The sequence below is a fragment of the Xiphophorus couchianus genome, chromosome 3, assembly GCF_001444195.1.
Source record: "Xiphophorus couchianus chromosome 3, X_couchianus-1.0, whole genome shotgun sequence".
Taxonomy (NCBI): domain Eukaryota; kingdom Metazoa; phylum Chordata; class Actinopteri; order Cyprinodontiformes; family Poeciliidae; genus Xiphophorus; species Xiphophorus couchianus.
Window position 1 is genome coordinate 21,108,557 of NC_040230.1, and position 13,660 is coordinate 21,122,216.

General features: G+C 35.0%; 1 protein-coding gene across 2 annotated transcripts in view; it reads left to right on the forward strand.

The window, feature by feature from the left end:
- The window catches only part of cdkal1 (CDK5 regulatory subunit associated protein 1-like 1), a 190,543-nt gene that overhangs the window by 141,837 nt on the left and 35,046 nt on the right, over nt 1-13,660 (forward strand). For both annotated transcript variants that reach the window (XM_028013056.1, XM_028013055.1), the window contains one exon: nt 347-409. In XM_028013056.1, coding sequence (XP_027868857.1) covers nt 347-409 — 63 coding nt within the window. The remainder of the gene's footprint in view (nt 1-346; nt 410-13,660) is intronic.

Genomic DNA, 13,660 nt, shown 5'->3' on the forward strand with positions numbered 1-13,660 from the left:
ATTTATTGGCGTCTGCCATGTTTCTGGTGAATAATCAGTCTTTGCAATAGTTTGTTAATTCTGTGTTGCAGCAACAAGCCGTAGCACTCACAACATCTTGATTGACGGAAAACTCCGGCTCTTGATTCCTGATTCAGTTTTAGATTTAAATCATTAATCCGGTAGGAATAAGGATCCGACCAGCTGTGTCCACCTAACAATGTCAATTGGATCCAGTACCAGTATTGAGTTTGATAAAGTCAATCTTTGCTTTATAGCTGTGATTTAAAAACAATCAAGGACATCTAATTTAAAATAATATTAAAAAACAATTTTTAAACTAATGTGTTATTTTTTCTTCCTGCAGAAAAAGCAACGGACTAAAAAACTCTCTGAACTCTTCCACTCTTACAACCCCTACGACCACAAGGTAAGATTTAGTACTTTTCTAGTTCTTTTGGGAATTTTCATGGTATTAGATTTAACTTATTTCTAGTGTAAAACACTGTAAGTCTTCGCTACTGCCAGGACAGTGTTGTATAAATTCAGTCCATTTACCATTCAGTCTGTTTTCCTAAATTTGAAATGTTTTTCAGCAAATTATTTTTTGATCACCATCTGTTTTTCTTTTGATGAGCACATCCTTGAGTGTTTAGCACCACTTCCACTAGAGCAGAGGTCATTAATCAGAACCAGGCAGAGCTGCCGTAGGTCAGCATCACCAGCATTAGATTACATTTATAGTGGCGGTGAGTTTGTCTCCTCAAGATGGCCATCTGTTGTCAACAGTTTAGTGGATGAGGACAGCATAAGTGTTTGTGCCTGATTGCATTGTGAAAGGCTGAAGTCAGAGATTGATCTAAATCATTGTCCATGTACTTCTGCATCTGTCTGTGTTTGAGTTTCTGTGTAAGCTGCATCACCTTCCATATTTTTACACATTTATGTTGAGACTATTGTGGCTGAAGTGTTTCTACAGAGCTGTATTCATTAAGTGAATGTCCTAATGTAGCATCATAGTGGTTGTCACTGAAAAAGCATGTCGTATAAAAACATAGGTGTGTTTATTTATTTATGGTTAAAAACAAGGTTCAGTTATACAAAAAGATACATTTTATGAACCGAGAATAAAGCAATAAAGCAGAAGAAGGAAAATATGTCTTGCAGGAAGCATAAATGTTTTAAACAGATGTATGATTGGATGCCACTTTGGCAGTGAGTCTATGTTCCGTTGCAAAGCTTAAGTTTAATTTTGTTTTTCTTTTACGCAGCTTCCTTTCTGAATTTGAACCCTGTGGTGCATTTTGTTCCACACTAATTAAAAGAATTCAAGAAAAAACATGTTTCTGCTTTTGCAAGCATTCATTCTTGCCTCCCACACAAAGAAAGAATAGAAGATGCACACAAACCGTCTTCAGCAAGCAGCATAGAACACGGAGTCACATACAAGCATCCATAATAACTGAACCCAAAATTAAGAATTGAGCCTAGTTAGTGAAAAATGTCTATAATTCATTAACACATTTGTGTCTAAATCAGCTACTTGGTATTTGTGAGCTTGCTCACTAATCAGATATATGGAGAAATGGACAGTGTTGCATGTTGCCTTATTGAACCTGCTGTGCCGAGCTGCTCCATCTCACAAACATCATTCCATTCTTAATTTGTCTTCCTCACTGACATGCTTTGTGAACATTTTGAATATACTTCTACAAAAAGAAGTAAATGCCTACATAAAACATTGACATAAGTGGTTGATCTACAAAAAGTCTAAAAGTTGGAAGTTTTGCATTTCATTTTTTAAAATGTTGAAAGTAGTCAATATTTTAATATAATCGATAGTAAAAGTGAAACATTGACATAAAGAGTATCAGCCCTTCTAGTTGTCATCTTTTCTCAAGTTTTTCAGTAGGAATAATCATCAGAATCTACTTAGACCTCTAAACCTATTTAGAGAGATCTAAACAAATTTAGATTTTCTTTTAACTAAATGGTTTCTCTCCTATTAAGACAATAAAAAATCTCATATAATGATTGTTTGTATTTATCAGGTCTCTATTTGAAACTTCTCAAAATAAGTTTCAGTTGTATTGAAAATTTTAATATTTTCCTGAGTCTCTAGCATAAAAATTACATTGATTTCACTGACATTGTGATAAATTAAAATTTAGTAGTTTCAAAACCACTTTCACATGCAATTGAAACCTATTATCTCGAACTTCATTCATTACATCCATAAGCATTCTCTTCCACTTTATGCTTACAAAACATCTGGAAAACTCCCGATCATTAGATCTGTTATACATGAATATACAGTATCTTACTTGTCATATTTTTTTTAATTCTTTTACGATGCGAAAGCCTCAGCCATATTCTTCTTCCATACATAGTGAAAATATGCAAATAAATCTCTTGTGTGTATATATATATATATATATATATATATATATATATATATATATTCCAAATTGAACCCTTGAGCCATGATTTAATAACAAATCTCATGTCAAGCATGCTTCCTTAGCATATCAACCACAGCTCTGCCTGTCCTTGCTCGTGTCCATACTCTGTGGAAATGCTGAGCAGATCAGCTCTTATTAAGCCCAAAAAGCCCTTTAGATAAAAATAAATGATGTCTGATAAGGTCCTTCATTTTATGTTAAGTTCCTTAGGGTGTCTGGCTAAGGTTATGGTTTATATAAGAATGCTATTCTTGCCTTAATACTTTTTTGTGTGTGTGTCTGTCTTTGTGTGGTACTGAGACACTGGGCCAAGATAGGAAGAAGGTTCTGACATTTTAAATATGTTTTTAAATAACATCTATCTTCAAGGCCATAATTAAAGAGGAAGTTGTGGAAGCTAAAAAAGTACAATTAAAAGAACAAAGTATTCTCTCTTTTTAATTTCCTTTGTGATTTTCTTTTGTTTTTGTCTTTGTTTCGTTTTTCTTTGCCTCTGCATTTTGAACTCTAGGCTAATGTGTGTGTTTGGTTTTCTCCTGTGTGTTTATATGAATTACACTTGCTCTTCTCTATCGTGTGTGTGTTCAAGGGATTGGAGAGTGTGCTGGTGTGTGTGTATGTGATGATTAATGTGAGGTATCCTTTAGCCAGATGGTGCTGAACAAGGCCCATCCATCAGCATTGAAAAGACCACTGGGCAGAAAGCTGGCAGAGCACTTTGTCTAGGGCCAATGCCCCCACTGGACACACACAAACACACACATGCAGACAAACTATACACATGAGATCGTAGGCTTTGACTCTGTAGCCCTCTAGGCAGTCATGGAAACAAGTGTTGTGATTTCAAATGAATGGTTTTGCTTGTTTTGTGGCTGTGCCTGTCCTACATAAGTTGTTTTGCTGTACTGATAACAGCAATACTGGGATGACACCTAGACCTATCAGGTATTAACGGAGCACTATTCATATTGTGATTGTTTTGGCAAATCAGTTTTTTGTGTGCGTGTGTTTAAACCAGTTACTACATAAAAACCTCAGAAATGCACCAAAACATTGGTTGTTGACCAGTATCAGCCTCCTGATCATTCCCCTTTCCTCCCCACTCCTCTGTGAGTGCTCAAAACTACAAATCTTTTTTTATTACTATTTTATTGTATTTAATTTAATATCTGTGGAGAAAACAGAATGAACAAAGTAGATTTTTGTTGAAAGATCTATAAATCGTTGTAGAAACACAACAAAGCTCTCACATTTGTCTTAAATAAAATTAATGCAATTTCCAAAAAGAGGGCTGACTCTTTACTGTTGGTCTATTTGTTTTTTGTCTTATCAAAAACAGGAACGTGGTTTGGCTTTCCTCAAAAACATTTAAATAAAGTTATTGGGTCTGCACAAATCTGCTTCTGATTATAAGCCATGAGAAGTTTGTGACACAATTTATTATGAAATTAATATAAAGGCAAATGGCTATGTAAATAAGACAAAAATAATTGAGGAATTTTTAATTTGTCTTTTATTAAAAGGTTGCTCAAAAAAGGTTCATCTCCTTCTATTGGCTGTTCTGAAAGGTCAGATTTGTTCAATCATTGAGAGCTAAACAAATCAATCTTTGGTTCACTGCTATCATACTGCATCAACAACAACTCTCCTCTTTTTATGATGTGGTAAAGTCTTTTTTGATATTAAATAATTTAGGAAAACTCAACCAGGAAGACTAAAAACATTATATAAATGCTGTTTTTCCATATTTTAGTATTATATGCTAAACGTTGATTGATACACCTTTAGAAATAAAGAATTGCTCTGTGTTCAAACGCCTTACATTACAAAACCAATTTTCAAAAACATTTTGTTTTCCTTTTTCCGATTCCCTTCCTTTGTACTGAAATTCTGGATTAATTTTATGTTTTTATTTTTTTTTTATTTTTGCCAATCAGAAGCATTTTCAACCTTTGTATTTTGAATTTTTAGAGTTTAATGGAAAAATAATATGGTGAATTTCAGCTCCACAGATGATTAAAAGTATTCTTGTGTGTTGTTTATAAACCTTCCAAACACACAGACTTCTGTCCCTTTGCGCCATCACTGTGTCATCTCGTGTAAAGTAGTACTCCCTGAAGGCTCTGCCCTTCCAGGTGGAGTTTGTGAGGCACCCATCATGCCTAAGTTATTCTCTGCAATGTTTGTGACTGTCCTGGCATTCAGCTTTTTTCTGGGAGAGCTAACAGGGAAGCCTCCTTTCTCACTGTGCAAGTCTCCTGAGAGCACACAGACCGAAAGAAGCGCACATACATTCTCCACGCTGTGTTCATGGACCTGTATGACAGAGGTGACAGTTTTCCCCGTGGCAAGAGAGAAGGGACAAGCTGTCAACATGGCCCGCTGCACCTGCCCAGCCGCACAAGACACACACACATAGAGCAGGGAGGACAGAAAAAGAAAAATTGGCACAAGAAAGTGGAGGCGGCAGAAACGAGAGACGGAAAATGAAAGATTAACAAGATATAGAAGTCATTTATAGAAAATAAAACACTTAATTAAACTTGGTAAACTTCCCTCTCCTGTTAGTGTAAACGCCTCAGAGTAACTGACATAATTATCTTATAAAGAAAGAAACAAAAATATAATTAGTGTGATAATTCTTTTCCACTCCCTAGATTTTTTTTGTAATATGTTCTACATGTTTTTAAAGGTAACAATTAGCATCCTTTTTCTTTTCCTTTTGGCATTTTAATTGCTTGTATTTTAGAATGAGTTTTTAAGCGGCTGTTTTTCCACTATTGTCACTAGCTAAGCTTTGTCTCCAATCTTGACATTTGTTGCAACATTCTGCTCTTTATTTTCTTTTAATGAACTATTAAGGGAAAATTATGGAATGTAGGATGTGTTTTGAGTTGTTTTGAGATATCATACCCTGAACAAAACTTGACCTTGTTTTTCAATCTTTATGTAACCTACAGCAAGCGTGTAATCTGGTCATCTGACCTGAGAAAACGTTATGAGACTAAATTAAGCTTCAGACGTAGTATTATATTAACTAGTGACAATATGTTCTCTGATTTTTGACTTATTTATTTACTTTGGTAAGCACATGAGGAACAGAACCTTAAAGTTTTTAGTTTTATTCACATTTTTTGTAGTACATGACTTATTTAATGTTAACAGAAATGAAATAAAAATAGAAATTCCTCTGTACCTCTTTAACCTCATACAGTGGTGTTGATATAGGCTGCAAACTCCATGAGGAAAAATCGCACTAGTCTGAAAAGCTCTACTTAGTGCATTCACACAAATCGACGGTTGTTAGAAAGCTACTATGTGTTGCCAGTCAGCACTAAGTGTTGAGAAAATAATAATTACTGTTTATACATTAAATGAAAACTTGCTGCATGTACTGCCTGATTCTGTAAGTGTAATAGGTTTATTTCTGCTATGTATTCAGACAGGGTGAAGTGCACATATTCATGTTTTTCACATCAGTCCCAGGTCACTTTCAAATTTAGTTCAAAAGGCTCAACGGACATGTGACTTTTCATCACTTCAACCGTTATATCACCGAACCAGAGGAAGCAAGAAGTGGTGAGATGAAATATAAACAGTAAACACAACAAGCATAGCAAATGTATGATTGCAAGATCCCACTGTGTTTTTGCCTGTTCGGTTTACTCACCCTGCGTTCAGCACGTCTCTACTTACATGGGTGCCACACAGAGGCAAAAAGAAAAAAAATCTACAAAATAGTTGCGGCATTTATTTATTTTAAACCGTGATAGTCAAGCTTAAGTAAAGTAGTTGTCCCATACATTAATGGAGTTACAAAACAGGTTTTGGTGAAGATATTGTTTTTCTTTCTTTTAAATTTGTCATAAGTGATGTGGTCAGACAGAAAATTTACAAATTCTGGTATTTTCAAATACAAAATGACAAAAAAAAACTTTTGACTATTTTGATGTCAGCGCTTTAGCCAACGTCAGTTAAATGGCTTTCTAGATCCATTGTAAAGAAAATGACTTACTCTACTTTACGGACTATAAGAAATAGTCTACACTTGAATCTTATACTGTAAGAAAGATAGAAACAGAGAAAAATATTTAAAAACATTCCAGTTAAAAAGGTTCTTGATATCAGTCTCTGTATTCAGGGCCCTTGTTGCACCTTCCCCCTTCTTGTCTGCACCAGCTCACAATGGTGCAGACAAGGGACAAAAACACATTCAACATGTCTTATTTTCCCTCTTTGACACAAAACACATAAATCGTAAATTTAATGCTGTAGTTGTTTGAAATTAATATTTTTTTAAAGTCCACTCTTTTTTTGCATTATAACATTTAACTCAACAAACACTCATAGCAACAGTTTATTAAAAAGGGTTTGCATCTGCTTCAGCTCATTTTGTGACTAACATCTGAAATGAGGGGTGAGGGAAGCATTAGTAGGGAGGGAGAGGCAGAAAACAGAATGACAGAGGGGTGCTGGGCCTTGTGTTACTAAATGGCTTCCTAGACAGGAGAGTGAATGCTTTCCCATTCAATCAAAAGGCCTACTGCTCAGCTAGGGGTTTTTTTTATGTGTGCTTTATTTTAGTTGAGTGTCTATTTCTTCTGTTTCATGCAGCTGCTCTCTTGGAACTTGTTTTATGTATATTCTTATATCCAAATGCATGAATAACATAGACAATTTCTATACAGTATTTTCTAGCCTAATTGGATGAGCTGTGTTTATTATTGCACATATAACACCAGCAGTGTATGCATTAAAAAAGAAAAAAGCTAAATTGTTTTATATTTACTCTCAAAGGCTGTAATCATGAATGAAGCAGTTAAAATAAATGGAACAATTTCAGTGTCCTGAAAAAAAAAAGATCCACTGAAACAGTGCTACCTGGTTTTATGGAAGTGTTCACAGTTTTAAATAGTAAGCTAAAGGAGTCACATTTTCTTAATTGAAATGTTTCACAGTGAACAATGTTTGATTTCTGCTAACATACTATATTCGCTTTAAGTTCTGCCGGATTGCTTCTAGATGTGTAGATCCACTGCACTGGAGATAAAGGCAGAACCACCACTAAGTTAAATCCATAAGTGAAAGCAAGATTTTAAATGGTGCTAAAAAACAATTTACAATGGGAGATAAGCCGTCCACAGCCAGTAAAGTGTGAAGATAAAAATCCCCACAAAGAAACTTGAGCAGTTTCTTTTTTATTTACGGAAGACAAAGTGGATTAATTATTCAGAGCTTGGCTGACTAAGTCATTCTTCTTGATAAAGAGTCTGTGACTTTAGATTTGTAAGACTGTGATAAACTGGGATTTCAGTGGAGGTAGTAGACAACATGCCCATTCTAAGTAATAATCTCACACTCGTGCTTATAAGGATGGCTCTCGCTGCCCTTTACCCCAGGTTTATATGTGTGGTAGCAAATATGCTGTAATAGTCAGTCTTTTTGGTAAAACAAGAAATGAACGAGACTTGCATAATAATGTGGCTAATAATGTGGCTCTCAGATGAAGAATAAGCAAAGCAGTTCTTTTATAGACCCAGTTAAGAACTGGAACCTCTTTTGTGGAAAACCTCTATAATAGGAAAGTGGAGTTTGCTCCTTATTTTAAGCTCACCTTGACATGTCTGCTCAAATCCAACGATATTTCCTGTCACTGTAGCTATGCTCACAAAGTGGTGCTCATCGGTGAGAGTTAGAGCACAGAACTTGCCTCTACAAGCTACTTTAGTCATATGAAATTGCTTTTGGTATTAGAGGACAGACTTTCAGCAGAGAACAGAGTCCTTCAAAAATATACTTTTTGATTGATACACCTACAGGTAGAAACAAATTTGTGTCACAGTTTAAATATGGGACACAACAGAGGTTCAGAGGTACAAAGAAGCAACGAGAGGATTAGACAGACAATGCAGCTTATTTGGTCTAATTTAAACACATTACTACAGCAATTCTTTGTTGCGGTCTGCCTGAGAAGAAAACTGGTCATTTTATAGAAATTAATAACTCCATTTCATGTTGTTAGCAAAGATATTAAATCCTATCTACACAGTGCTAAAAGTTTTAAACAGTAATTTGCTAAATTAATTTGCCTACATTATTTTGTTCAGACTAGACCTAACCTTATTTCACTTTATTTCAGGCACTTTTTAAAAGCCCTACTTTCTGGATATGTGTGTGGCAACAGAAGACAAAACTTTGTTTAGATTGCAATTGGAAGCCCAGACTCTGGCATTGAATTGTATGAAATGACAGTGTTGCATCAAAATTATTCTAACACAGATGCAATTTATTTATATTAAAACTCATTATGTATTGCCACATGTAACTAAGCTAAAAATAATTTCTTTTATCATAAAATGGAAAGCCACTTTTTTCAGTTTATTCTTCCTTCTTATCATCTTTGTTTTTCAGATGTTTGTAGATGGCATTATTAGGTTGAGAATTTATTTTTAAACTGTACTAACTACTGTATCTATTTGTGTAAGTTTTTATTTACCGGTAAGTTTATTTCATAGAGATAATACAGAATAACGTAGTGAAACAGCAGTCCCATACCTGTGCCATTATCCCTATAGCATGAGCTAATTTGCAGCCCTTGTTTTAGGTTTATTTTCATATAAAACTTCTAATAACTAAAAGGTTTCCCATGTCATCTTGTGTCATTGTTTCTCCACTTTGCACAGCATTTCATACTTTCTATGCACTTGAAAGCTGTTCGTCACTCTGTGTGCTGATGTATGAGAGCCAGACTTGTTGAAGGGAGGTGTGGTCGTTTGAAGTTCTGTCAGTGAAAAACTGGACTCCTAAGCTCATTAAACAGCCAAAAGCATTTGGGATTTTCTTTCTTTAGTTGAGCTGACAGTTTTTTCTTTTTCTTTTGTTTTTTATGTTTGCAGGAAAAAAGTAAACAGAAAAGGTGAATGGGTGCAGGTAGGGATCAGACGTTTACCTCATGGCTCAGTTCCTTTGGCCACACCTACTTGTTTAATGGTTTTTTAGAGGCAAAAATAATAATAGAAATTGTCTTTATGATTGAGTATGTATCTGAAATTTTGTGGTTACAGTTTCATTTTCAGTGGAGTTATGCGGCAATCAAAATGTGCATTGGGGGAAATTATTTGTGCTGGACACATAACAATGGTTAATTGGATCCAGGTCAGTACAAGCAAATTACAGAAGATGGACTAAGTTTGAAAGTTGATACCAGTAGCATGGAAATGTCAAAATTTATCTTAATCTAGAGAATTATTTTCTTGTTCATTTAAGCCAGAATTCCAGTCACTGTACATTTTATTTTATCTGTCTTTATCAAATCTGCATAATTTAGTGTACTTTTTATTGATTTCAGATAGAAAATAGCCGATCCATACATTTTTAATTAAGCTGACTTGGATTTATTTGTATTTTTTCTTTATGTTGGCTGATCTCAACCATCTGTCTTGGAGAGTATTTCTGTTACTAACTTTAAAAAGGCCTTTCTTTGAAGGGAGGGAGCAACACCCTGAGGGCTTGTCAGCTAACTTCATGATATGACGCTTCTGTTGAAAGAAACCAGAGAAGATCAAGTACTTAATGGCCACCTGTGTGTACTTTGTTATTGTGCTTGTAAATCCTGCCAAAACCTATCCCTCATTTAAAGTCCTTTTATATGCTGCCTCTTAATATTGCATGAACTTAATGTATTGATTGTATCTTATGAACTTGGTTTGAGTATTTAAAATTTTATTTTGTGTGATTTATTCCTGCGGAAGGAATGAAAAGAGGCACAGCTGATCAACTCTAACATCTATCAATTTAAAAGTGCAAACATATTGTCTTGTCTCGCGCAGAAACATCTTCTAATTTTCACATTTTGCAACTGAACAGCCACAAACGTCACTGTTATTTATTTAATAGTGCATAATGCTAAGGTGGAAAGAAACAGATACATAGATTGGTTAATGACTTGGGTTAATTGGAATGGACATGAGATTAGATTGAATTGGCTTTTTTTTGTAAAATTCCTTGAGATGACATCTGTAAATTATGTAAATAAACACAATTAAACATAAAATGTAATATTCCAGTAAGACCCCCTGTCTGCAGTTGGAATATGATAACTTTTTTATTTTTACTCTCATAACCAACACATAGTTTTGCCCAGTAACACTTTCACACATGTAAGTGTTGAGAATCAAATTTTAAATCATCTGGCCTGGGAGAAGAACAATCCTCCCCTTATTCATAGCCTTTTTGTTTAAAATGAAGTGAAAAATTCTAAACCTATCACATTTGTTTGTGGACAGCTATGAATAATGCCAGAAAAACAGAAGTATGAAACGACAACAAAAAAATTAAAGGACAGGCAGAGCACTTCCAGTCATCTCCTCTCATGCAGAAGCAATGTGGTGCCCTGAGCGCAGCCCTTTCCAGGAACAACGGCATAAACAAATTAAGTTAGTGTCCTTACAGCTCTTTGTCTGTGGTTATCTGGAGATTTATGTGCCTCTGTTTGTATATGTATATGAAATTTCTGTTTTTCCAAACTATCTTGGCTTAAGTTTTTTTATAGGTGTGTTTGTGTGGGAGAGAGATGGAGGGAGAAGTAGTCATTGTTTATATGTACGGTATCTCTGTTATGGCTCTAACGGGAAAGCTTGTCTGTCTCCATGTTTGTGAGTACTTACTGCATTCTGACTGCTTCTCTCGAAGGCAGTAAAAGTAACTCCAAGGCCATATTGTAATTACATTGCTTGGAGGGTATTTTTTCATCTGAATAACACATGTAGTGACAACAGTACCCGAAGCTACAACTGGGTTTGGACATGAGCATTAGATTTAATTTCTCAGGATGTGACAGAATGGACATTAGAAATGATTGCACCCCCTCTCTTTTTTTTTAAACTTTATTTAAAGACTGTTGACTGTTCTCTTAAGCTGTACTTCTCCTACTTGAACTGGGAGATGCATTAACTCCAGTTAAACTTAAAATTAAACTCTCTAAATTTAGAGAGCTTAATGCATCTAAACTGACTAGTTTAGATTAGTTGTGCTGGTCAGCGGAGGCGCTCACTGTGACTCTTGTTTACAGTGTTCATCTAATAAAAGAATCTGCAAAAACCACACTGACTAATCATTAAGTGTTCAACAAAAAGAAGCACTATGCTGAAAGAAAGTAAATTTTCTTAGTGTTTCCTTTTTACATTCCTGACATTATTATGACAACTCGAGTTAGTATTCACAACAGCTGTTTTTGTTAGCTATTTCTGACTTTATCACCAGATGAATAGAAAGAAGTTATCTGAATTACCTTTTTCCCTTGCAGATTATTGTGCTTTTTGTATTTTATTGAAATCTTTGTATTTTATTTCTCTTTATTCAGTTATATGTATTTATGTCGCACCGCCTCACTAGAGACATCTCAGGTCCAGTTAAAAGGCAAACAGATCCAATACATATGAGCACACAACACATTTAGTTGCATAAAACCAGAGAACACCAGTTCACTCATGGAATAAAAATAATCCCTAGATATTTTGCCCTAGACTGGAGTCAAATAAACTATCATAACATTATTCTTAAGGTATAGTCTATTGTGGATGTGTTTTTGTGTCATTATTAATGCTTTCAGGTCTTACAAAAGTCCTAAGTCTCAAGTCAGGTTGAAAACTGTACAGTATTATGTGACATTTGATGAGAAACACTTTGCATAGTAATGCATGTAGAATGGTTTCAGCCTTTACTGAGTATGTTTATCTATTTAATGCAAACTTGAAAAAATAACCTTTGCTGATAATTATGGAAGAGACGAATAACATGCTGAGGACTTATGGAGGACGCAGGCTTGTTTATATTCTCATGTTGCTAGACCCATTCTCTTGCAATTGACCTGTTCATTGGGAAACATTGACATTAGAGAATGACTGTGCATGCCCATTAGCAAGGTGGCTTTTAAAGTTGACATAACAGCAACAGTATCCTAGTGGATATGCAGGATTATTTATGTATCAAGTGTACCGCAGGCCAAGATACCTTTTGTGATGTGTGGCAGTATGGGCACAAATAAGTATGTATTCAGTCAGTCACTATATGCTCTTAAGGCATGTGAAACTACTGTAATTGAAATTTATGACAATATTTTAAAATCTCTGTAAGCAATAAACATAGAGTATATGGACTGGTTTGAATGTATATGTTGAGGAGACTGCTCAATTCAGATTCACAATGACTTAGACAACAAAGATCTTTGTGGCGTGATTTTTGAGAACAATCACTTGATTGAACTGGTGTATAAGATTTATAGAACCTATTTTACAACTCAGACTCATGCTTAGCTGTTGCGGTGTGTGCTTTTCAATGGACGGTAACTATGAGGTTTAATTTTCAAATACCACTCAATAACGCTGAGTATTTAGTTAGACCTCTGTTGTTTGGCTTGTCACAAACATGAACATCAAGTTCCCACAAAAACAGACAGCCCTGTTTTTTTTCATTATCCTCTCTCTCTCTGCCATATGTCATGCAGGGGCCTGCATCTGCTGGAAAACAAACAGATAGTTACTAGAGATGTTTTTTTTTTAATGTATTGTGGTCATAAAACATTTGCATATGTATTCACTCACACATTGAAGCAGTTCTGTTTGGCCCCTGTCATTTGAACAAGTCATTCACTGTATTTACAGAGCAACACATGAACAGACCAAACATATTGCTGGCAGTTCCTCTTTTACTGGAGATAGCAGTATCTACAGTAATATAGATACCGCTATGTATAATACCTCAGTCAAGATGAAATCAGCTTCTAATTGTTTCTATTAAGCAACTACAAAGCTATCCTTACATTTAAAATAAATTGCACCTACACATAACTGGGTGTTTCACCCTTGGTGGCAAAATGCCTTTTTGTGATAACTGGCAATGAATTGTTTATGTAGCTAAAGGAAAAATGTTGTCAGTCTTTAGAAAAAAAAAATTATTTAAAATTTCTTTTTTTTTGTTTTTAGCATAAACAGTTTAAAGTCATGCCACAGGAATTCACCCAGTTATAAATCCTATGGCACAAAATATCCTTAATTTTCTTTATGTGCCATTCAGAAGTCTTTGGATCTTTGTTCTTCTACATTACCCAAGTACACTTTCACTTAGTCATCGATGGCCAGACAGCTTTGTGGAAATAGGTGGGCACACTGAATAGCGGGCATGGGAGATTCAAGAATTTCTCAAACAAGCATAAAAGAATC